Below are 26,981 nucleotides of genomic sequence, written 5' to 3' on the forward strand. Positions count from 1 at the left end.
GGAGGACTCATGACCCCTCCCATGGGTGATTCTGAAACTTTGGAAGGGAAGGAGAGTCTAAGAACCCCTACCTCTTTCGAAACACCACACATACAGTTACTTTCAAGACCAGTCCATTTTGGGGGGGTTGCAAAGACATCTTGCACAAAATTGTATTTATCTTTTTGTAGCTGGCTTATTTTACTTTAGCATATTGTCCTTAGCACAGTCCATATTGTGGTACATTACGCAGTTTCCTTTCTTTTTAACACTGGATAATATTCCATTGGTATATACATACCATATTTTGATTATCTATAATTCATTTGTTGATGGACACTTGGGTTGATAACATGTTTTAGCTTTTGTGAATAGGCTGCTATGAACATGGATGTACAAATGCCTCTCTGAGACCCTACTTTCAAGTCTTTGGGGTGGATACCCAGAGGTGGAATTTCTCGATCATATGGTAATTCTATTTTTAATGTTTGAGGGTCTGCTATACTGTTTTCCACAGTGACTACACCATTTTACATTCCCAGCAACAATGCACAGGGTTCCTTTTCTCTACATGCTCTTGTTTTTTCATCTTCATGGTAGAAGATGTATCTCACTGAAGTTTTGGTTTCATCTCCCTAGTGATTAGTGCTGTTGAGAATATTTTCATGTGTTTACTGCACATCTTTTGTATCTTCTTTGGAGAAATATTTAATCCAGTTCTTTGCCCATTTTTGCATCGGGCCGTTTGTTTTCTTATTGTTGAATTTTAGGAGTACTCTATATATTCTGGAAATTAATCCTTTATCAGATATACAGCTTGCAAATATTTCCTCTCATTCTGTGGTTTGATTTTTACTCTGTGGATAGGGTCTTTTGATGCACAAAATTGTAAAATTTTCATGAAGTCCAACTTGTTTATTTTTGTTGTTGTTGTTTCCTATGCCTTTGGTGTCATATTCAGGAAATCACTACCAAATCCAGTATCATGAAGCTTTGTCCTTTGTTTCCTTCTAAGAGTTTTATTGTTTTATGTCTTATACTTAGGTATTTTATCCATTTTGTGTTCATTTTTGCATATGATGTTCTGTAAGGTTCCAACTTCTTTACTTTGCATGTAGGATGTCCAGTTTCCCTAGCACCATTTTTTAAAAAGACTGTCCTTTCCCAATTGAATGGTCTTGGCATCCTTGTCAAAAATCATTTTGCCATATATATGGTGTTCATTTCTGGGCTGTCTATTTCATTCATTTGTATGTCTCTCTTAATGACAATACCACACTGTTGTGATTACTGTAGCTTTGTAGTAAGTTTTGATATCAGGAGGTATGGGTCCTCCAAGCTTTGTTTTCAAGATTGTTTTGGCTATTTGGGATAATTTGAGATTCCATATGAATTTTAGGATGGGTTTTTCTCTTTTTGCAAAAGACATCATTGGGATTTTGATAGGAATTGCATTCAAGCTGTAGATCGCTTTGGGTAGTATTGACATGTCTTCAGTCCATGAACATGGGATGTGTTTCCGTTTATTTGTATTTTGTTTCATTTCTTTCAGCAATATTTTGTAGTTTTCATTATATAGGTCTTTCAGCTCCTTGGTATAAGTGTAATAATAAAATACTCCTAAGTATGTTATTACTTTTGATGCAACTGATTTTTGTATGTTGACCTTGTATCCTGCTACTTTACTGAATTCATGTAGTAATTCTAACAGAGTTGGTGGGTTTTTTTTTTTTTTGGTGGAATTTTAAGGTTTTCTGCATATAAGATCATACCATCTGCAAACAGAGATAATTTTACTTCTTCTTTTCCAATTTGGGTGGCTTTTATTTCTTTTCCTTGCCTAATGCTGTGGTAGAACTTCTAGTGCTATGTTGAATAGAAGCTGTGAAAGCTGGCATCCTTGCCTTGTTCCTGATCTTAGAGGAAAAGCTTTCAGTCTTTCACCATAGAGTATAATGTTCACCATGGGTTTTTATGTATGGCTTTTATCATGTTGATGAAATTTCCTTCTCTTCCTAGTATTTTGAGTGGTTTTTTTTTTTTTATCATTCAAAGGTGCTGAATTTTGTCAAATGCTTTTTCTGCATCGAGATGCTCATGTGTTGTTCCCCCTTCATTTTCTTAATGTGGTGTATTAACACTGATCAGTTTTCATATGTGAGCCATCTTTGCATTCCAGTAATAAATCCCACTTGGTCATGGTGTATGATCCTTTTAATATGCTGCTGAAATCAGTTTGCTAGTTTTTTTTTTAAGGATTTTTGCATTAATATTCATAAAGGGTATTTGTCTGTAATTTTCCGTTCTTACAGTATCTTTATCTGGCTTTCGTATCAGGGTAATGCTGGCCTCACAGACTGAGTTAGGAAATGTTCCCTCCTCTTTAATTTTTTCTACCTTCTTGACAGGTTTTGGTATTCTAGGAATTTGTCCATTTCACTTAGGTTGTCCAATTTATTTGTGTACAATTGTCCATAGTATTCTCTTATAATCCTTTTAGTTCTGTAGAATTGGCAGTAATGTCCCCACTTTCATTTCTGATTTTAGTAATTTAAGTCACCTCTCTTGTTTTCTTAGTCCATCTAGCTATAGGTTAGTCAATTTTGCTGATCTTTTTGAAGAACCTACTTTTGGTTTCATTGAGTTTCTTGTTTCTCTATTCTGTATTTCATTTCTCTCTGTTTAATCTTTATTATTTTCTTCCTCCTGCTAGCTTTGGGTTTGGTTTGTTCTTTTTCTAGTTCCCTGAGGTATAAAATTAGGCTGTTGGCTTTAGATCTGTCTTTTTTTTTTTTTAATGTAAACATGTATAGCTATAAATTTCCCCCTTAGCTCCACTTTCCATAAATTTTGGTATGTGTGTTCCCATTTTTATTCATCTCTAGGTCTTTTCAAATTTCCCTTATGATTTCTTCTTTGATCTTTTGGTCCTTTAAAAGTGTATTGTTTAATTTCCACAATTTTGTGAATTCTGTAGTTTTCTTTCTGTTATTGATTTCTAACTTCATCCTGCTGTGATCGGATTAGATATTTTGCATGATATCTGTCTTTTTAAATCTATTGAGACTTAACTTGTGGCCTAATGTGTGGTCCATCCTAGAAAATGTCCCATGTGGATTGAGAAGGATGTGTATTCTGGTGGTCTGTTATTAGGTACATAAATGTTTATAATGGTTATATTTTCTTTCCATATTGAAACTTTTATTAATATATAGTGTCCTTCTTTGTCTCTAAACTTTTTTTTATTAAGTTATTTTTTAAACTTTTTAAAAAGTTCATTTATTTTGAGACAGAGAGAGTGCACACATGCATGCATGTGAGCAGGGGAGGGGCAGAGAGAGAGGGAAAGGAAGAGAATCCCAAACAGGCTCCACGCTGTCACCACAGAGCCTGATGCAGGGCTCAAACTCATGAACAGTGAGATCATGACCTGAGCTGAAATCAAGACCTGAGCTCAACCAACTTAGCCACCCAGGTGCCCTTGTCTCTAAACATTTTTTTTATTTAAAGTCTATTTTGTCTGATATTAGCATAGCCATCCCTGCTCTCTTTTGGTTACTATTTGCATGGAATATCTTTTTGCATCTTTTCACTTTTAATCTATTTTTGACTTAAGTTTGTCTCTTGCAGGCGGCATATAATCAGATCAAGTGTTTTATTCATTTTGCCAATCGTCTTCCATTAAACAGTTTAATCTATTTACATAGAAAGGAATTACTGATAAGGAGGGACTTCTGTCATTTTGCTCTTTGTTTTCTACATACCTTTTAGCTTTTTTGTCCTTCATTTTTTGCATCACTGTCTTTTTTTTTTTTTTTCAACGTTTTTATTTATTTTTGGGACAGAGAGAGACAGAGCATGAACGGGGGAGGGGCAGAGAGAGAGGGAGACACAGAATCGGAAACAGGCTCCAGGCTCTGAGCCATCAGCCCAGAGCCCGACGCGGGGCTCGAACTCCCGGACCGCGAGATCGTGACCTGGCTGAAGTCGGACGCTTAACCGACTGCGCCACCCAGGCGCCCCTTTTTTTTTTTATGTTTAGTCAATTTTATGTCATGAAACATAAATTTCTCCATTTCTTTTGTGTATATTCTATAGTTATCTTATTTGTGGTGTCCAGTAATTCCTTTAAATGTAAATACATTAAATGGGGATTGCATTTAACATCCTAAATTTATAACACTCTAATTTGAATTCATACTAATGTAACTTCAATGAGATACAAGAATTCCTTTCTTACATCTCTGTCTCTGTTGTTGATGTCTCAAAGTTACATCTTTATACATTGTGTGCCCCCAAAACATAATGTAATAATTCTTTAAAACGTACTAATCTCTTAAATTATGTAGAAAACAATATTTGGAGTTACGAACCAAAGTTACCTTTTACACTAGTATTTTTTTTCTTTATACATATGAGTCTCTTAAATCATGTAGAAAACAAAAAGTGCAGTTACAAGCCATTATTGAGTAATACCAGCTTTATGATTGCCCATGAATTATTTGCCTTTACTGAGCTCTTTATTTCTCCATCCAGTCAAGCTACAGTCTAGTGTCTTTCTGTTTCACGTTGCACAACTCTTTGAGTATCTATTACAGGTCAGGCCCAGTGGTAGTGAACTCCCTCAGCTTTTGCTTATCTGAGAATGTCTTAATTTCTGACTTTTGAAGGACAGTTTTTCTGGATTCTTGGTTGGCAGTTCTTTTCTTTTAGCACTCTGAATATATTGGTCCACTGCTTTCTGGTCTGCAAAGTTTTTGATATATGAAAGTTATGAAAGTTATGAAATATGCTGATAATCTTATTGGGGAATCCCTTATATATGACACTTTGCTTCTCTCTCACTTTCGAGATTCTTTGGCTCTGGCTTTTGAAAGTTTGATTCTATAGTGTCTTGGGAAGGTCTCTTTGATTTTATCTTACTTGGAGTTAATTGAGCTCCTTTGAGGTTTATATTCATGTCTTTTATCAAATTTGGGAAATTTAAAGCCATTATTTCTTGAAATATTCTCTCTGTTCCTTTCTTTCTTCTTTTGAGACTCACACAATGTTGGTCTCTTGATGGTGTCCCATAGATTCCTTAAGCTCTGTTTACCTTTCTTCAATCTTTTTTCTTTCTGTTTCTCAGACTTGATCATTTTTGTGATTTCTATCTTCAAATTTGTTAATTCTTTCTTCTACCTGTTCAAATCTGCCTTTGAATCTGTCTAGTGAATTTTTCATATAGGTTATTGTACTTTTTAGCTCCAGAATTTCTTTTTGGTTTCTTTTTAGATTTTCTCTCTCTTTATTGATATTTCCATTTTGTTTGTACACCATTTTCTTTAACTTTCTCCACATTTTCCTTTAGTTTTTGAGCATCTTTATGACAGTTGTCTTAAAGTCTTTGTCTAGTATATCTTCCATCCAGTCTTTTTTCTGGGGCAATTTCTATTGATTTTTTTTTTTTTTCTTTTGACTGGGTCATACTTTCCTGTTTCTTTCTATGACTTGTGATTTTTTTGTTGTTGTTGAAAACTGGACATTTGAATCTAATAATGTGGTAATTCTAGAAACCGGTTTTGCCCATCTGTCATGGCTGGCTGTTATTTATTTATTTATATATTTTAAAGTTTTTGTTTATTGATTTTGAGAAAGAGTGCATGCATGAGTGGTGGAGGGGAAGAAAGCATGGGAAAAAAGAGGATCCCAAGCAGGGTCCATATTGTCAGCACACAGCCCAACACAAGGCTCAATCTCATGAACCATGAGATCATCACCTGAGCCAAAATCGAGAGTCAGACGCTTAAGTAACTGAGTCACCCAGGCATTCCTATTTATTTTTTGATCGTTGCAGGTTGTCACTGTGCCACAGGTCAGCCTGAGGTATAACTTAAGGTCTTCTCAGGTCTTTTCTAACTTTTCTCTAGGCTTGCATGGCCACCTTCTATTTTTCCCTAGATATGCAATTGTTTGTGACTGTCCTAGTCTTTAATGTCTGGCTCCCAAAAGGAGGAAATGGGAGAAAAGAAGGGGTGCGGGAAAGAAGGATACTAGCTCTCTAAATCCTCTGGAAGTCACTTCAGCTGGTCTGAGAGGGGCTTGCAACAGGAGGGAGAGAAACAACAACAATGGCTTCCCACTTCTTTGGCAGCACGTCTGTGAGCAGAAGCACTAATCGGCGATCACAGCACCGATCCCTTATATCTATAGGACAGGGTCCTTTCTGCCCTCCCCCTGGCTCCTGCAAGCCATGTGCAGGCTGTGCCAGGAACACATGCACGGCTGCCTGCCCTGGGGCTGGAGGTGAGGGCTGGGCAGCCGCTGCTGTGTAAGGAGCTGAAACTAACCACAGTTTACCTTCCCAGTCTCCCTGGAAGTTGCAAGCTTTCAATAGATTCCAGAGTTCCAAAATAGTTCTGTCAGACAGATTCTGCCAGTGCAATTATTGTCCAGGTGAGTAAATAGATTCCTGATACTTCCTACTCTACCATCTTTCCAGAATCCTTTTTGAATAAATGTTTCCCTGGGCATACAATTCTAGGCAGATGATTTTTCTCCTTAGCACTTTGAAGCTTTCTAGCTTTTTTTAAAGTTTATTTATTTCTTTTGAGAGAGAGAGAGAGAGGCAAAGAGAGAGAGAATTCCAAGTAGGCTCCACACTGTCAGCACAGAGCCTGATGTAGGGCTTGAACCCACAGACTCTGAGATCATGAAAGTCAGACGCTTAACTGACTGAGTCACTCAGGTTCCCCAAAGTTTTCTAGCTTTTAATGTTGACGTTCTATTGAAAAACCCACTGTGTGTCTAATTCCTGTTTCTTTGCCAGCAATGTGTCTTTTCTCTCAGGATACTTCATATCTTCTCTTTGTTTTGGTGCTCTGCAGATTTATCACAATGATTCTTGGTATGGGTTTGTTTTTGTTTATCTTGCTTGGTGTCATTTCCCAAGTTTGATCTTTGGTGTCTTTGATGGCTTTAAGCCTTTCTGGAAAATACTCAGCCATTATCTCCTTATATCCTCTTCATCAATGTCCCTATTATCATCTTCTGGAGCTCCAGTCATGATCCTTGTTCTATCTGTCTAAGTCCAGGTTGCTATGTATAACGAAATACCATAGACTGGGTGACAACAAACATTTATTTCCCACATTCTAGACATTGGAAATCCAAGAGAAGGTGCCAGCATGATTGGGTTGTGGTGAGAGCCCACTGCATGGTTTACAGACTACTACTGCCTTCTTGCCTTATCCTCACAGGGTTGAGAAAAAGAGAGTTCTGAGCCTTTACCTCTTCTTATAAGGACACTAATCCCCTCATGGCTACACCCTTATGACCTCATCTAAATGGAATTACCTTCCAAATGCCCCACCTGAGTATCATCACCTTCAGGATTACGATTTCAACATTTGAAGTTGAGAGGGTACAAACATTCATTCCTTAGTTCTGTCCTTTATATCTTTAATCTCTGATTCACCATCCATTTCTCTGTGCTGTACTCTAATATCTTCAGACTCATCTTTTAGTTCACTAATTTCTCCTTAGCAGGCTCTAATTTGATCTTTAACTTCTGTATTGATTTTTTTTAAATAAATGTTTGTATGTTGATTATTTGTAGTTGATTAAATCCATTTATTGTTGACAAGTATTTACCAGGGTGAGTCAATAATCAGTTACAGAATTTGTATTTGAGAAGGATGGTTGCTTCAGAGTACCTCCTATTCAGTACCCTCTTCCCCTCCCCTACCTAAAACCCTTTTTGTTGTGAAAATCATACATCCATAAGTATATAAAGTGTTTATGTGCAGTTTAAGGATTAATCATAAAATGAAGACTCATGTGTATGCCAATCAGCTTAAGAATGTATTGCTCTGAATGTATTGTTTTGAATGTATCATATGTATTCTTCTCTACAATGCTTCTCACACAGTGTTATGTTTTTTATTTATGTTGATGCATGTAGCTAGAGTTCATCCACTTTTGGTATTAAAGTATTATATGGAAACACCACAGTTTATCCATTTTACTGTTGTCAGACATTTGGATTGTTTCTAGTGTTTTGCTATTACAAATAATAGTGCTAGAAATAACCTTGCACATGTCTCTTGATGCTCATGGAAAAGAGTTTCTTTATGGTATTTTCTTAGCAATGGCATTGCTGGGAGATAGCACATGTGTATCAATTTTGGATAATACCAAACTGTTTTCCAAAGTGACTGCACCAATTTATACTTCCACCGGCAGTAGGCAGGTTACTTTTTCACAATCTCACTAACATTTGTCCGTCTTAATTTTTAAAACTTTTAAATTGAATCCCAGGATAGATTTGAGGAGAATTGACATCTTGAAGATATTGAGTCTTCTTATCCAGAAACAATGTATATCTATCTACTAATTAGGTTTCTTTCAAAAAGTTTTATAATTTTTCTATATAAAGGAGTGACATATCTTTTGTTGATTTATTCCTAGGTACTTAACTTTGGGTGAGGAGGTGTACTTTCTAAATATTATCTTTTAAAAACTTGTATTATCAAAATGCTTTTTGCAGGTACACAGAAAGAATATTGGTTCTTGAATATTGACTTTTAATTTGGCAATCCAGCTCCATCCTTAATAATTTATCTGTATATTATTATGATAAAATAACAATCATATATCTGAGAAAAATGAGCTTAAAAAGTTCACTTCAATCTGTATAATGTTTGCTTTTCTTGTCTTACTATATTGGTTAGGACTTCCTGTACAAGGTTGAAGAGTAGGCATTATACCGTGAAACTTTGTCTTGTTCCTATTTTGAAAGGGAATATTCAGGTTTGTCTATTTCTTCCTGAGTTAGTTTTGGTAATTTTTTAAAAATAAGGACCACCTACACTTTCAAACTTACGAGCGTGAAGGCATTTTAAACGTTTTATTTATCTCCTCTTTTACATGCCTAATGTTATTTGTTTATGCTTTCTCTTTTATCCTTGATTAATTCTGCTAGAGGTTTGTTCATTTCGGTAGATTTTTTTTCAAAGAACCAAGTTTTGGACTTGTTGCATCTCTCTGATGTACCTCTGTTTTCAGTATTATTTACATCTGCTCTTATCCTTATTATTTGCTTCCTTCTTCTATTGGACCTATTCTGCTTTTTTATCATGTCTGTAGTTGGATCCTTTGCATGTAATGTGAAACTTTCCTTATTTTCTAATGTAAGTATTTATGGTTCTAAGTTTTCAGAAGATAGTGTTTTTGTTTTGTTTTGTCCTAATTTATTTTGTGTTATTTTTTTCTGACTTACATTCCTTGTGATGAGAGAAGTTGGTCTATATGATCTCTATCATTTGAAATGCATTGAGGCTGATTTTATGACCTGGCAACACATAGTCAGAGTTTATAAATGTTCCCTGGCAGCACCTGGGTGGCTCAGTTGGTTGAGTCTGATTTCTACTCAGGTCGTGATCTCGTGGTTCATGGGTTAGAGCCCCGAGTCAGGCTCTGTGCTGACAGCTTGCTCAGAGCCTGGAGCCTGCTTTGGATTCTGTGTCTCCCTCTCTCTGCCCCTCCCCTGCTCACGCTCTGTGTCTGTGTCTCTCAAAAATAAATAAATGTAAAAAAAAATTTATAAATGTTCTCTGTGTGTGGTATTCAGTTGTTAGACATAGTAGTCCATATTTGATCAAGCTTGTTAATTATTTTCATAACTTTTATATTCTTACTGATTTATTTTCACATTTGACCCATCAAACACTTGGAGAGGTATGTTAGAAGCTTCCATTATGATTATGTATTTGTTAATTTTTTTATTTTTAACAAAATTTTAAAAAATGTTTATTTATTTTTGAGAGAGACAGAGACAGAATGCGAGTGGGTTGGGACAGAGAGAGAGGGAGACACAGAATCCGAAGCAGACTCCGGGCTCCGAGCTGTCAGCACAGAGCCTGACACGGGGCTTGAACTCACAAGCTGTAAGATCATGACCTGAGCTGAAGTCAGACATTCAACCGACTGAGCCACCCAGGCGCCCCTATTTGTTAATTGTTTTGATAGTTCTAATCATTTTTGCCTCGTATATTTTGAAGTTATGCTTTAAGGTACACAGGCTTAGAATTGGTACCATTTTGTGTTAAGTGATCTCTCTCTATTTACTGATTATACTAACCTCTTTAACATGCATCCTCAATGTGTAAATGTTAATTCATATCCACAGCCTCCTCCCCAGCAATACAAGAACCTTGGAGATGCTTTAATGCCATAACCCATTACCAGTTTCTTTTTGTTTGAATAAGTCTTTATTTCATCATCTTTCTTAAATGACAGTTTTGTGCAACATAGAATTCTAGGTAGTTATCATTACCTGTCTTCTGTATTTCATTGCTGTTGTTGAGGATTTAGCCAATACTCAAATTTGCATGCCTTTGTTGATTTTTTTTTTTTTTTTTAAGAATTAGCAGTGAAGAGGTACCCGGTGGCTCAGTTGGTTAAGCATCCAACTTGGATTTGGCCTAGGTGGTGATCTCATGGTTTCATGAGTTCAAGCCCCACATCGGGCTCTGCGCTTGTAGCATGGAGCCTGCTTGGGATTCTCTCTCTCTCTCTCTCTCTCTCTCTCTCTCTCTCTCTCTCTCTGTGTGTGTGTCCTTCCCTGGCTCACACTGTCTCTGTCTCTCTCAAAATAAATAAATAAATGTAAAAAAATTAAAGAAAAAAAAGAATTAGCAGTGAAGACATGTGGGTCTGGAATTTTTGGGAGTTGTTTTAAACTACAATTTTAACTCTCTAAAATATAAGACAACTCATGTTATCCATTCCTGAGTGAACTTTGGTATTTGTGTTTCAACGAATTTGTCCATTTTATCTAAGTTGTCATATTTACAGGCATAAAGTTATTCATAATAAAACTTTATGACCGATCGGTATCTGTAGGATCTGCAGTGATGTTCCTTTTCATTCCAATGTTGAGAATCAATGTTTATTCACTTTTCTTCTTGATCAGTCTGGCTAGAGGTTTAGGATTCTATTGATCTATTGAAATACCAGCTTTTAGTTCAGTTGATATTGTCTGTTGTTTTTTTCTGCATCCAATTTCATTGATTTCTGCTCTTATCATTACATTCCCTTCCTTATGCTTACTTTAGGTTTAATTTGTTCATTGTTGTCTGGTTTCTTAAGGTGGAAGCTTAGATCATTGATTTCAGACTTTTCTTCTTTTCTAATATAAGTACTTAGTATGATTAATTTCTGTCTATGATCTCTTTGAGTTCCACAAATTATGTTATTTAAATGTATTTTTATTATTTTCAATTAAAAATTTTTTCTATCTTACCCTTCTAATTTTTTTTGACCTGCAGATTATTTATAATAATATAATAAAATTATTAATATAATAATTTATTGAATTTCCAGATATTTTTATCCAGAGGATTTTCCAGATATTTTTCTGTTAGTGCATTCTAATTTAATTCCATTGTGGTTACAGGACATATTTTGTGTAATTTCAATGATTTGGAAATTTGTTGAGGTTTACTTTATGGCCCACAGCATGGTCTCTCTTGTGAATGTTCCATATGTATTTGAAAAGAATGCGTATTCTGGTTGTTGGATGGGCGTGTATTCTGTAAATGCCAATTGGATTAACATTTTGATCTTCTATATGTTTACTGCTTCTTTTTCTATTTTTTTTTTTTAACTGGAGGAATAGTGTTAAAGTCTCTAACTATAATCCCGGATTTGTATTTTTCTTCTTTCAGTTCTATCACATTTGCTTTATGAATTTTGAAGCTCCATAATGTAGGTAAAGACACCATTAGGATTTCTATGTCTTCCTGGTGAATTAACCCCCTTATTATGTAATGTCCCTCCTTATCCCTGGTAATATTCCTTATTCTGATGTCTACTTTGCTATTAATACAAATACTCCACATTTCTTCTGATTATTGTTTGCATGGTATATCTTTTTCAATCCTTTTTCTCCTAACATATCTTTGCCTGTATATCCTAATGGCTATTTTGTAGTCAGCATATAGTTGAGTTTTTTTTTAATTTAATTGAACAACCTCTGTTTTTTAATTGGTGTGGTTAGATCACTTATATTTAATGTAACTTTTGATGTGGCTGGATTTAAGCCTACCACTTTTCTAGATGTTCCTGTTTGTTCCATCTGATCATCGTTCATTTTGCCTCTTAACTCCCTGTTTTGGGTTGATTATTATTTATTATCCCACTTTATCTTCATCATTGGTTTATTATGTGTACCACTTTAAATTATTTTTAGTGATTTTGCTAAGGTGAAGAATATACATCTTTATTTTATCAGAGGTTACCTTCAAATAATATTACAGCATCTCACATATAGTTAAGAACTCTACCAATGCATAGTTAACAATTTCTCCCTCCCATTTTTTTGTTGTCATACATTGTACTTTTATATATTCTATAAATGCAATACTTTCTACTATTTTTGTTTTAAATAGTCAAATATTTTTAGAGTGATTTAAAAGAAATAATATATTTTATTTATCTCCATTTTAATCCTTTCCAGAGCTTTTTTTTTCAGATATCCAAGTTTCTGTTTAGGATTGTATTCCTTTTGCCCAAAGAACTTTTTAAAGTGTTGCTTATGGTGTAAGTCTGATGTGATGAATCCTTCTACTCTTTGTTTGTCAGGGAAAGTCTTTATTTTGTTTTTATTTTTGAAAGATATTTTCCTGGTTATAGAATTCTGGAATGACAGATTATTTTGTTTTGTTTTATTTTAGGACTTTCAACATGTCACTCCATTTTCTTATGGCTTGCATAATTTCTGATAAGAAGTCTGCTAAAATTCTTATCTTTGTTCTTCTATGTGGAAAGTCTCTTTATCCACTTTATCATAATTTTTCTTTATCTTTGTTTTTCAGCAGTTTGAGTATGATGTGTTTCGGGATGAGGGTTTGGGTGGGAGAGGGGGGTGGACATTTACCTTGTTTGGTGTTCTCTGAGATTCCTGAATCTGTGATTTAATATCTTTTATAAATTTGGGGATATTCTCAACTATTATCTCTTCAGATATTTCTTGTTCTTCATTCTCTCTTGTTTCTGGAATTCTGATCACACATATATTAGCCTATTTTCTGTTGTCCTACAGATCTTAGATACTTTGTTCCATTTTTTTCTCTCTCATTTTTTCTCTTTGTGTTTCTGTTAGAGTAATTTCTACTGACCTATATTCAAGTTAACTGATTCTTTCTTTGGCTGTGTCTTTGGCTTTGTGCTATCAGTGTTCTGATAAGTCTGTCAAAACCTTTCTTCATTTCTATTACTGATTTTTTTTTTATTTCTAACATTTCCAATTTGACACTTTCATATCGTTTCCACCTCTCAACTGAAATTCCACATTTGTTCAGAAATACCATCCATCCTTTCCACTGAGCCATTAACATGTGGATGATATTTATTTTAACTTTCAGTCTCATAGTTCCGATTTGGGGGTCATCTCTGAATCTTGTTATTGCTTTGTACCTTAATAGTGGGATTGTGTCATTGCTGCTTTTTTTGAGTGTCATGTAATTTTTAATTGAATGCTGAACCATGTGTGTAGAACTGAGATAAATAGTATTTATGCCTGAAAATGAGAAAGCTTCTCCTGCTAGACTGATAGTGTGGGGGCATTGGTCAGTCTAGTCAGGTTTTGAATTGGGTTTGGATTTTGTTGTTCTGTGGTTACCTTCAGAACACCACTGGCTTCAAATTCCTCTAGTGGTAACTTGTGGTTAGGGTGGGGGCTGGAGTGCCAGAGGGTTTTTCTATGTCCCTAATCCTCCCTCATCTTTTGTCCTTCTCTCTGTATCTAAACCACAAGAGGACTTCTCTACACCCTTGCTCACCACACCCTCAGTGATTGACTGCTGTGCTTGTTACTTGGTGCTCACTTGCTGGAGGTGGTGGGGTCAGGAGAAGTTTGCTGTTGTCCTAGTCCTATCCCAGTCTTAGGATGCCTTGTGTATCTGGCCCTCAGGGTTGGAGCTTTCAATATATGGCTCCTTACTTTCATGGCATGCAACTTCTCCCTTATATCTTTAACAGGTTTTGTGTAGAAAAAAAGCTTCCTTTCCCTTGTCCCACAGTAGTGGACCTCCAGTGGAATTGGTATAGGATCCTGAGCCAGGACCAAGTATGTGTGCATTTATTTCTGGACTTGGTATTCTGTTTCATCAATCAATACATTTGTCTGTTAATCCTGACACCAATACTACTGTGTCTTGATTATTGTAGCTTTATAATAAATCTTGAAGTCAGATAGTATAAATCCTACAACTTTGTTAATCATTTTCAAAGTTGAGTTTGGTCCTTTACTGAATTTTAGAATAAGTATATCAGTTTCTACCAAAAAAAAAAAATCCCTTGGAAAGTTAGATTGGAATCGCATCAAATCTAGAGATCAAGTTGGGGAAGAAGTGACATCATAATAATATTGAGTCTTCTCAATATCTATAAACAGTATCTCTCTCAATTTATTTAAGTCTTCAGTCATTTATCTCAGAAATTTTATATAGTTTTTGGTTACCAGTTTTGCACATTTTTTTGTCAGATGTATTCCTAAATATTTCCTAATTTTTATGTCAACACAAAGGGTATTTTTTTTCAGTTTCTAACTTCTTATTGCTAGTATTTTATATATTGATATTTGTGAGTTAATTGTGTATTCTGAAGCCTTGCTAAACTCACTTCTTCTAAGAGCATTTTTGTAGATTCCATAGGATTCTCTATGGAGATAATCATGTCATGAGATTATTTGAGTATATTTCACGATATCATTTTATCCACTCGGCTTACTAACTGTAATTCTTTGTTGTATTATTTTGGTGGTTGCTTTAGGATTTATAGTGTATTTACCTCATCCCAGTTCACCTTCATGTGACATTATACTGCTTTGCATATGCAGTTCTTATGAACCTTAAGCAATATACTTCCATTTCTCTTCTAGCCTTTGTGCTATTGTTGTCATACATTTTACCTCCACATATGTTATAAACACCACAATAGATTATTATTATTTTTGCTTTAAACAGTTGGTTATTTTATTGGCTGCAGATTTTAATAGATACTTCCTCTGTATTATTCATCATTTCTGGGTGTTTTGTAGCAGGAGAGTTTTTATTTAGAATATCTACTCTGTCATTTTGCTGAAAAAGGAAACCTACTAGTGGTCTTTCCATTGTGAACATGCCTCAAGAAAAGATAACAATTGATATATGAATGCACAAGGGTATCAAGACACTGAAGCCAGCCCAGTCAGCCACACAATGACCAGTTACTTACTATACAAAGCTAAACTCATAAATATAACAGAGATAATACATTTGATTGTATCAATAACCTTTCTTTCTAGAGGCCTTAATCATATCTTTTGATACTCAATTATAATTTCTGTATATATTCTCTCAGAACATTATTCCTTAGATATTCCGTGTAAGCACGTCTTGCCTCATTTATAATATTGTGAGTTCCTTGTGGAACATAATATTATGGTGAATGGATTTCACAGTTCTCTGCTGCTCCCACAGTGCTAGGTAGGCCTGGTAGGTCATAGGTGTCTTCTGGGGTTAGTGGCTTATGAATACACAGAGAGGAATGGATGAAGTAATGAAAATAGCAGTAAACTTAAGGTTCTGGGATTTTGAAAATTCTCAAGTAGCCAAAAAAATCATATACAAGCCCCAGTGATCACCAATGAAGTCACCAAAATAGCGTGGAGGGCCTCTCTCTACTTCACAGACCCTGTGAATCAGACTCCTTTGTCAAGTTGATTTACACAGTCTAATATATTAAGTATCCTTGGCCCAGTCTCATATCCAGAGTTCAAAAGGTATCCTGTTAGCATGCCCTTCCCGTTCTTTAAGGAGAGTCGGAATCCATTCCCATTTCCCCCCTCTTATTCTACCAAGTATATGTCCACAGCATGCCAAGTGTGTTAAGATACAAAGAAGAATAAGATGTAATTTCTCCCCTCAAGAAGCTCACTGTGATGCTGACACATCAAAAGCATAAAGGCCTTGTGTTCACAGTAATCCATTTTCCTTCATTATTTTTCTAGCTGAAATGCCAGCCAAGCCAACACATTTATTTCCTTTTGGCACTCACTTTGTTAATCATTTTCAAACTCGAGTTTGGTATACACTCTATATCCAGGTCATTATCTTTAACTCATCAATTCTTTTCTTTCTCTCTCAGGCTCACTAACAGAAATTCCCAATCCACTTTTTGTGTGGCAGATGAATTCATCATAGTTCAAGTCCTTAAATATTGATTTTTGAGGGATCAGAATAGTTGAGTGGCTAGAGGGTAAAGAGCAAAGAAAAGAGAAAGAATGAAATAGACTCTATACTTGTAAGACTCAAGAGGAAATCTGCCCCCTCCTCTCTTCCTTATTGACACTGTCTTGGTTCAGGATTTCATCACCACTTACTGGAACTATTACAAAAGTTTCCAACTTAGCTTCCTGCCTCCAGACCCTTCTGACTACAGTTTACTCTTCACATTCTTTACAAGAGTAATCTTTCTACCATGTAGGTCCAATAATGTCCCTCCTCCTAGAGACCTTCAATGGCTTCCTACTGCTCGAAAGATCAAGTCTTTCCTAATAGAAAACATTCAAATAACGTCAGCCATGTTTAATGAGTAACATGGATATGACTCCCAAGTGTATATACTGGGGGGGGGGGGGGTGTTATACATGTTTTCACTGAGTTACTCACTATTTGGTAAGATCAATTTGGCAAAGGTGATTTAGCCCAAACAAGTTAGTTGAAAGTGATGATTTGATTGAAAAAGAATATCCCCAGGAGTATTTCTTCCATTTTTTGTTTTTAGACGTTGAGGCATTTTCCCTGCCCTTTTTTGCTCTGTATAGCTTATTTTCATCCAGTTATTCCTACTGTGTGCTTTTTAGAACATCAAATATTTAAAAAAACCTTTTATTATATATATATGTATATGTATATGTATATGTATATATGTATGTATGTATATATATGTACATATATATGTATATATGTATACAGAGGGGGGGGGAGAGAGAGAGAGAGGAAGAGAGAGAGAGAGAGAGAGAGGGGGATAGGGAGAGAGAGGGGGAGAGGGAGAGAGAGAGAGAATCTTAAGCAGGCTCCGTGCTCAGCTCCCAATACAGGGCTCAATCCCACGATCCTGGGATCACGACCTGAGCTGAAATCAAGAGTCAGCTACTCGATCGACTGAGCCACCCAGGTGCCTCAGAACATCCAAAATTTTGAAACGACCTAAATATCCAGCCTACACACATCTTTAGCCATAAGGAACTGTTTAAACAAACTGCAAAAATGTTATAAAATTTATGTATAAAACATACATAAATTTTGTTTATGCACAAATGTTATATATGGTAACTTTATAGAACGCATTTGCAAACTTTATGAAGTCATGAAAACATTGCCAAACAAGATCAGCTATAATTAATTAAAAATGAATCTGAGAAAACCCCCAAATTCTACATCTTTTTTTGTGCTACTTCTTTTGTAGTTTGATTTTCTCTTTACAAAGGCAATTTAAATTCTGAGAGAAAAATAAGAAAAGGCAGACAACTAAGCAGACTTACACTCACACACACATGACCCATAGTATCTCCCTGCTCAGTGACAACTCCTTAAGGATCTTCTAGTAAAAACTGAATAATATGATGCATATTATTTGAAAGGAACTTCACTTTGCTTATGTAGTCCTCCACTGTTGAACAGTTAGGTTGATTTCAATAAATCCCATATTTTGTGCGTTAAAGTTTTCATCAGTGTTTTGTTACGAGTAGCAGCACAAAGCAATTATAACTAGATAAGATGGATTTCAAATAAAAAAAGAATGAAAAGTTTGAGTAAAACTCCCTAGAATTCTGCAAAAAATGGTTTAAAAAATGTTTAAGCACACATAAGTTGTAAAACCACCCCAAAGTGTACTAACACCCTGTACAACGAAACCCAAGTTGGTGAGATATATTTATCTTCAAACAAATCATCATTTTCTCCAGCTGCTTTTGGAAAATCATCTTCAACCTTTCAGGTTGTGAGGATCTTTAAGAATTAAATTACTTCTTGGGGCGCCTGGGTGGCGCAGTCGGTTAAGCGTCCGACTTCAGCCAGGTCACGATCTCGCGGTCCGTGAGTTCGAGCCCCGCGTCAGGCTCTGGGCTGATGGCTCAGAGCCTGGAGCCTGTTTCCGATTCTGTGTCTCCCTGGCTCTCTGCCCCTCCCCCGTTCATGCTCTGTCTCTCTCTGTCCCAAAAATAAATAAACATTGAAAAAAAAAATGAAAAAAAAGAATTAAATTACTTCTTGCTCAAGTTGATGGGTTTCCCCTCCAAATCATGCCTTTTGAATGAGAACAGATAACAGCAACTTGCTGTGTCTGTTAGCACTGTAAACTAGCAGGAGCATATCTGAGCCTGTATTATTTGCTCAGCTGGTGATAAGGAATGGGCTTCTCTCTATAATTTCTGACCAGGATCATAGTACCAAGTAGCAAATTTAATCATTTGTATCCACTTCCCTTCCTAGCTCATTGAAAAACGTTGGGCACAGTCTACTCTGTTAGCTCTCTGTTCATCTTTACCCTAATACTCTGTTGTCTTGATTACTGTGACCTTATTAATAAGTCTCAAAGTCAGAAGTATTATTTCCAATTCAGTTGTTTTTCAAAGTTGTTTTGGCTACACTGTGCCTTATGCATTTTCATGTGAAATCTGCCATCAGTTTGTTGATTTCTGCAAAAAGCCTGCTGAAATTCTGACCTGGGTTGGGGGAGGGGAGTGTTACCTTAACAATATTGGTTTGTCCAGTCCATGAGCATGGTATACAGTCTCCATCTGTTTAGGTCTGCTTTCATTTCTCTGAGCAGTGGTTGGTGGTTTTTAGTGTACAGGTCTTTCTCACCTTTTGTCAGATTTATCCGTAAGTGGGTCGTACTGTTTGATGCTATTGAAAATGATTCCTATTTTTTAAATTTCAATTTCCAATGGCTCATTGCTAATGTATAGAAATGTAACTGATTTTCACAGACTAATGTTTTGTCTACAGCAACCAAGGCTTAAAGAACAGCTGATGTTCAAAATAAGTGTAAGAAGAATTCAGCTCAGATCATCTTTTCAACAAATAGTGCTAGAACAGTTGGATATCCATTCGCAAAACAAAACCTGAAACCAAACCAATATGGAAGCTTCAATCCATACTTTACATTATATAGAAAATTACTCAAAAAGGAATCACAGACATAAATGTAAAACCTTAAAGCTATAAAACCTCTAGAAGAAAATCTTTGTGACCTTGAGTTTGGCAAAGATTTCTTAGAGATGACACTGAAAGCTATTAAAATACATAAAAGAAAAATTAATAAATTGAGCTTTCTCAGAATTAAAAATTTCTGTTCTTCATCAGACACTGTTAAGAGAATGAAAAGATAAGCCACAGACTCTGAGAAAATATTTGCAAATCATATCTGATAAAGGTCTTGTATCCAAAATATATAAAGAATGCTGGAAACTCAATAACAATTCAACTCAATTTTTAAAAGGGCAAGAGGTTTAACCAGATGCTTTACCAAAGAAGATACATTGGTGGCGAATAAGCACATGTGAAGATGCTCAACATTATTAGTTATTAGAAAAATGGAAATTAAAATTACAAGGGTCCACTACCCACCTATTAGAATGGGTACAACTAAAGAGACTGATGAACCACACACACACACAATTTGGCAAATATATGAGGTGATGAATGTGTTAAACTTATGATGGAAATCATTTCACAAGAGGTACATATATTAAATCATTGTATTGTACACCTTAAATTTACATGATGTTATATGTCAATTATATCTCAGTAAAGCTGGGAAAATATTTTAAAGGAAAAAAAAAAACTGATCATACCGAGTGCTGACAAAGATGTGGAGGAATTGGAACTCAGACACTTGTTGGTGGGAATGTAAAAATTAAACACATACATGCCCCATGATTCAGCCACTCCACTCCCACCTTCTCTACCCAAGAGAAACGAAAGCCTGTGTCCACACAAAACCTACATATGAATGTTCATCACAGCTTTAAATGTAATAGCTTCAAACCAGAAACAACCCAGATGTCCAGTAAGAACCGAATGGATAAACAAACAGTGTGATACCCATGCAATGAAATACTACTCAGCAATAAAAAGGAGTGAACTATTGATACAAAGGACAAGACGGAGGGAGAATTATCAGAATAATGACTATGCATGAAAGTAGCCAGACAAGAAAGAGTACACATTGGATGATTCCATATACATAAAATTCTAGAAATCACAGCAAGCCAAAAGTGAAAGCCCATGGTGGTGGCCTGGGGGGATACAGCACCACGCAGGACAAGAGGAAACTTTCCCTGGCGATGATTATATTGACCTTCTTGATCATGACGGTTCCACAAGTGTATACATTTACCTCTAAACCCATCAGATCATGCAATTAAATGTATGAAGTTCATTATGTCCTGTATTTCAATAAAACGGTTCAAGAAACACAGGAAACACCAGGAGCAGCTGAATGGCAGTAGTACCTTGGTGAGGCCAACAACCATGCTGTAGCTGATGAGCTTTGGAGACCTTTCCTCTGCGCTTGGAAGGGTACAGCTCAGCCTGGCTGGGCTCAGACTAAAGCTGCACCTCACTTCCACATCGTGCGGGTAAAGTTGCCTCGGTCTGCTGGCTACCCCGCACGCTGGCTAGCGAGCTGAGAGGAGCTGACTGGGTCACCAACACAAGTCAGATTCTGAGATGTGGGGGGAAATCCATAGTGTCAAGAAAATAAAACTTCATGAAAGCCCGCAGAACTACAGGGTTCACACCAACCCAGCCGCAGCAGCAGCAGCCGTGGATGGATAGCTCTGATCACCTACTGGGTGGACAGACTGGACCGACGAGGTGTAAATGACGGAGAGTCTTGCCTTACACACGCACGCACGCACGCACGCACACACATCACGGGTTAACCAACTCCCGGAGAGTGTACGATGGATGGATGGCCTTCAGTGAATCCCTGCCCCCCCCCAATTCTATGCACGTGCATTGATGCATTTTTCTGGGGAGAGGGTCCCCAGCCCTGTTGAGACCCTCAGGTCGCTTCCTGACTGTAAAAGGATCAAGAAACGCTGACAAGGACAAAGCCAGACCGTCTATGCTTTCTCCTTCCTGCTCTCTAGCTCCCCGGGATGAGAACCTGGGAGTCACTCGTTCGGGTCTTCCTGCTGAGATTACATCTGACGACCCACGTTCGTCGCGAGCGCACCGAGCCATCACCGGCTTGGTCTCTTCCCTGCTGGCCCGGGCGCGCGGACCCCAGGCTGCTAACCCTTTCGCGGGCTCCTGCTGCTTAGGAATCTGCACTCACCGGCCGCACACGTTTTCTCTCCGCAGGGACGCAGCCCCCACGCCGTCCTACCGCCGCGCTCCGGGTCCGAGGGCAGAGACCCAGAGACCGGGGGTCTTTCTCGGACCCCCGCGGGCTCTGCCAGCGGTGTAGACGGCACCGCTTTCCCCCGGGGAGGGGCGGGGCTCAGACAGCCGCCTTCCCAGATTTCTCCGAGCGGCTGGGAACCTCCGGGCCGGAGCCCCGCTGGCGACCGCGGCACCGGTCCCTTCGCCTCAGAAGCGGGGAAGGCGCGGCTCGCGTGCCGGGGGTGGGGGCCCTCCCCGCCGCCCCGTCCACGTGTCCCCGCGCGTGGGCGCAGCGTCCGGTCCTGGGTACCGACCCGCGGCAGCGGTAGGTGGGGCGCCTCCGCCGCCTCCCCCCACCCCAACCCCTCCCCGCCCCGCCGGGGACGCGCGCCTCTCCCTACCGGGCGTCGCCGGTGGCCGGAGCAGCAGCAGCAGCAGCAGCAGCAGCGGCAGCGGCGCGGGGAGGGCGCGGAGCCCGCAGCCCTGGGGCGGCCGCCGGCCCATGTCCGCACGCTCGGCCGCGCTCCCGCCCGCCGGCCCCCGGGCTCGCGGCCGCCCCGACGCCCCGCCGGCCGCGCGGGCAGATGCCGGACGGTCCCCGAGGCGGTGGCGGGCGCCACTCCCGGGACTGGCTGCCCCGCCAGTCGCATTCGCTTTCGCTTTTGCTTTGGCCCCCGGAGGGCTGGGGAGAGGTGCGGAGCAGTGACAGATGGGTGACTCAGCATCCCCACCCCCTCCTCTCGGAAAAGCCCCGCCGCCGCCGCCGCCGCCGGGCCCCCCGCGCCGCCGCCCGCGTCCCCGGCGCGCCCCGGGCTGCGCGGAGAGGGGTCCGCTTCGCCACCCGCGCAGGCCCGCGGTCCTGACCCTCCGCCTGTCTCCTCGCCCCCGGGGTCCCCACTCGGCCACCGGGGCTCGTGTCCCCTCGCACAGGGCGCTCGCGAGGCAAACTCTTATCAGCGAGCGCGGCTGGTGGGCGTTCACACCTGATTTCTGCGGCGCCCCGGGCACCTCCCCTCTCGCTGGTCCCCGCCTGTCGCTCCGACCGCCGCTTTGCCGGTGTCCCTGCACTTCTGGGCCGGAGACCGGCTGGCGGGCGAGTGGCCCTGAGCTCCGCTGGTGTCGTCCGGTCTCCGTGGGCGACGGCGGAGGTGTCGCCGCGCTGTGGCTGGTCGGGCCGCCTGCCTCCTGTGCCACCTGCGCTTTGTCCAAATCCGGAGGCGTCTTTCTTCCCCAAGGAAATTGCAGACATTTGAAGGGGGCGTGGAGGGGGCGGGGGCGGGGGGAGCAGCGACAGGCCCGACAGTTCGCGTCTCTGTGCCCCGGTGCCTGTCGTCAGACAAGCGCTCCTAGTTTTCCGTCTGCCTCTTTGGCAGGCGGGTTACTTTCCTTTCTTGGGATCTCAAGTGGCGCCCGAAGTTGTTTCGAGCCGGTCTGTGATGAGAAAGCTCAGAAACCCCCGGTCACAGGAGTGACGTTAGGCAAGACGGGGCCTCTCTGCTCCGCGTTCCGTTTCCCCGGTGGGAGCGTCTCCAGTGACTGCCACATAGTATCCCAACCAGGAAAAGGACCTCAATGCGATCCGTGGGCCTTGTTCGAATTTTGTCAGGTTTCCATGCATCCGTTCGCGTGTGGATTCAGTTCTGTGCAGGTGTGACACATGCGGATCCGTCTGTGACCACCGCTGTCAAGACGCAGAAGGGATGGGCCACAAGGAGGGATCCGTCCTTGTTACTGTTATGGCCACAGCCACCGTCCTCTCACACCCTCCCTAAGCCCTGGCAACCGCTGATCTATGCTCTATCTCTGTGATTTTGTCATTTGAAGAATGCGTGTGAGAGGCGGACTCTCTTCACTCAGCATAATCCCCTTGAGATCTCTATCAGAGATCTTGCCCTGTGAGAAGTTCCATTTGTGAATAGCACTCATGATGGTTTCTGTCTTGTTTTTTTTTTTTTTAATTTATTTTTGAGAGAGAGAGAGAGAGAGAGAGAGAGAGCGAGCGAGCGCAGGGGAGGGCCATAGACAGAGGAAGAGAGAGGATCTAAAGTGGGCTCTCTGCTGACAACAGCGAGCCTGATGTGGGGCTGGAACTCACAAACGGTGAGATCATGACCTGAGCCGGGAACTCACCAACGATAGATCAGACAGACGCTCAGCCGACTGAGCCACCCAGGTTCCCCGATGGTTTCTTTTTTTAAATGTAGGAGCTCTGCCATCCGCCATGCAACAGCCCTGTGCTGTTACACATGCATTCGTTTCCTAGGGCTGGTGTAGCAAAGTACCAAAGCTAGGTGGCTTAAGACAGCATACTGATTCTCTCACAGTTGTGGAGGTCAGGAGTGTTGGCTGGGCCACGCTCTCTTGGAAGGCTCTCCAGGCAGATCCTCCCCTGCCTCTTCCAGATTCTGGTGTTTGCTGGCAATTCTTGGTGTCCCGGGGCTTGTACATGTGTCCTTCCAGGTACATGGCCATCTTCTCCTGTATATCTTCACGTCATCTTTCTTCTGTGTGTGCAGTGTCCCCAGTCCTAATAACCTCATTTTAACGTGATGACCATGACTTTTGGGGTTGGCCCTCCTCCACCCATGGCAATGTGGTAGCTCTGTTTCTGCCAACAAAGTCCAAAACCCCTTTTCTCTGGCCAAACGACACTGAATTGACTGCAGAACACCTGAGTTCCTGAGGTTTAGCGTCTAGACTTCAGGGGTGATGCCAGTGGCTGTTCCTTTGGTGGCTCCAAATCCGCATGCCCATACAGGGATAGGGAACTCAGCCGGCAGCCACCTCTCAGAGCAGAGCTGGTGTTGAGAGCAATGCTGTAGAGTCAGGACAGACAATGCCAGGTGGCAGGGTATTCGGTCATCGGCTATCTGCTGTGGGGGGATAGACATTGGGCCCTTGGAGCTGGAAGGTAAGATGTCAAATTGTGTTACCAAGAAGAGGAGGGCTGTGGCTCAAGGCTAATGGACTTTTCTTTCTCTTTTTCTTTCTTTTTTCTTTTTTCTTTTCTTTTCTTTCTTTCTTTCTTTCTTTCTTTCTTTCTTTCTTTCTTTTTTCTTTCCTTCTTTTATTTCCTCTTTCTTTCTTGTCTTAAACTTTTAAATTCATATAACACAAAATTCACCATTTGTTACTGTATAATCCAGTAGTTTTTAGTATATTCACGATATTGCCCAGCCATCACCACTATCTCATTCCAGAACATTTCCATTACCTCAGAATGAAACCCAGTGCCTGTTATTAGTCACTCCCAATTTCTTTTCTCCCAGCCTCTGGTAACCTCTAACCTACTTTTGTCTCTATAGATTTGCCTATTCTGAAGAATTAGAATGTAATCTAATCTAACCTATATCTAATGTAATCTAATCTATAAATGTAATCATAAAACACGTCCTTTTGGGTCTGGTTTGTCTCAGCATAATGTTTTCAAGGCTCATCCATGTTGTAGCATGTATTAGCCCTTCATCCCTTTCTGTGACCGAATAGTACTCCACTAGATAGGTATTATGCGTTTTGTTTATTCATTCACTGGCTCATGGGTATTTGAGTTATTTTCATCTTGGGGCTAACATGAATAACTACCATATGGTAGCACAACCATTGCACAACCATTAGCGCAATGCATAGCCCTTATTCAAATTTTGTCAGCTTTCTGTGCATTCGTGTGTGTGTTATATGTATAGTTCCATGCACTTTTGTCATATGTGTGCACATTCATGTACAAGCTTTTGTATAACCATGGTTTCATTTCTGGGAGGTGTGTACCTAGGAGTGGAATCGTTGGGTCATGGGGTACTTCCGACAGCAAGGAGACTCATGGAGCCATTTAGGAAGCAGGGACAATTGGTTCTCAGACTGGAGGGTGATGCCTCTGGTGCTCACCAAATGAGGGTATACTTGGTTTGGGGAGATATTGACTTAGGAACTAAGGGACCAGCATAAGGGCATCTGACTATCACAGCTACCCTGAGGAAACCACGGCAGCAAAAGTTAGGGGGAGAGAATGAAAGAACATCACTCTACTTGTAGAAGGAAAGAGCAGACAAAACCAAAGACGCAAAAACAGATGGAAGAGGAAAGAAGTGTTTATTGGTACTCAAAATATAAAACAACCACATTTCCTTATTTTTGTAAGTCATATCATATCTGTCTCTAAGCTTTCCTTACCAAGATCAACAAAAATCTGATTGTGTTCTCCCTGCCCCCCCCACCCCCAATGGTAAATGGTCCTCTTCCATTCCCTTGGGTTTCACCAGGACCCAGGAAAAATAGGGAGAGGACTGTGCCCTGTGTCTTCTTGGTCACTCCCGACGGTCATTGTCCAGACCCACCCTCTGTTCTCTGGTCTCAGCAAACCTCCCTGACTCCCTTCCCGGTAGCCCACCCCATCCCCTTCAAAACACTTTTTGTGCATCCAGTTATCCTCACAATCTAGGCAGATTATATCAATTAGCCTAGGTCTTCCTCCAGAAAAGACCTATTTGGGTTAGCCTCCTAATCAAAACAAAACAAAAACAAAAACAAAAAAGAAAAAACCCAGAAACCCAAGCAAATAAACAGTCTGTAAATTGCATCCCTTGAGGGAAAGGCCCAAATTCTAGAATACTAACCCTTGCCCGGTCTTGGAGAAAATCACCCCTTATCTTCTTCCCTATGATGAGTCTTGGGAGCAAAAATTCCCCAGAAGCCAATTCATTTCTTGGTAACTCACCCTGTTATATTAATCTGGAGCCTCCTAACCATAATTCTAATCACTTTGTAGTTGAGAAAATTATGCTGTGAAATGGATTTTGAATTTTAAATATTTCAACCTGTCAGAGTAGAGTGAGCTTAACTATTATTTAAAATTGTTCTGTTTTTGAACTCAAAGTTGCTTTGGTATTTTACTTTTTAATTGACTTTGAAGCCATATTCTCTCCAGTTCTTCATTTTATTGGCCAGATATCTCTTTTCATAGCACTTGTGCACACAAAAAAGACAACAATGAATGGATGTCATGCACATAAAACAGCAGCACTGAATAATTCTCAAACGTCTTCTGAGTCTTCAAGAAAAACTGAATTACATCCCCGCCTACTTGTTAAAAGCCCCTCTTTGCCACCTGTTATTTTGGCAATACCTTGTTTGCACCTCTCCTACAGGAGTCACACGGATATCTGCTTTTGAGCACAAAATATTATGGGTGAGAATTATGACGCTGAAGAGTTTGGTGTGTTTATATAAAATCTCAAAACTGCAATGCGGTATCACCTTACACCCGTCAGAATAGCTTTTTTGTTTTTCAGAATAGCTCTTACCAAAGACAAGAAATAACAAGTGTTGGTGAGGATGCGAGGAAGTAGGAACCCTCATGCACTGTTGGTGGGAATGTAAACTGGTGTCGTCAGTGTGGAAAACAGTATGGAATTTCTTTTAAAAATTAAAAATAGAGGTACCGTAAGATCGCCACAGTTCCACTTCTTGGTGATTTATCCAAAGAAAACAAAGACACTAACTGAAAAAGATATCTGCACCCTCATGTTCACTGCAGCATTATTTATAATGGCCAAGATATGTAAACAACCTAAGTGTCCATCAATG

The 26,981-nt window shown here is 39.7% G+C and overlaps 1 protein-coding gene across 4 annotated transcripts in view; it reads right to left on the reverse strand.

Moving 5' to 3' along the window:
• IL15RA (interleukin 15 receptor subunit alpha) overlaps positions 1–22,042 on the reverse strand; it is a 60,338-nt gene extending 38,296 nt beyond the window's left edge. For all 4 annotated transcript variants that reach the window (XR_007153949.1, XM_047866708.1, XM_047866707.1 and 1 more), the window contains exon 1: positions 21,803–22,042. Coding sequence is in view for 3 of the 4 variants with exons in the window: in XM_047866708.1 (XP_047722664.1) it covers positions 21,803–21,905 (103 nt within the window). In the remaining variant the exon portion in view is untranslated. The remainder of the gene's footprint in view (positions 1–21,802) is intronic.
• Between the last annotated feature and the right edge of the window lie 4,939 nt (positions 22,043–26,981).

The sequence above is a fragment of the Prionailurus viverrinus genome, chromosome B4 (genome assembly GCF_022837055.1).
Source record: "Prionailurus viverrinus isolate Anna chromosome B4, UM_Priviv_1.0, whole genome shotgun sequence".
NCBI lineage: Eukaryota > Metazoa > Chordata > Mammalia > Carnivora > Felidae > Prionailurus > Prionailurus viverrinus.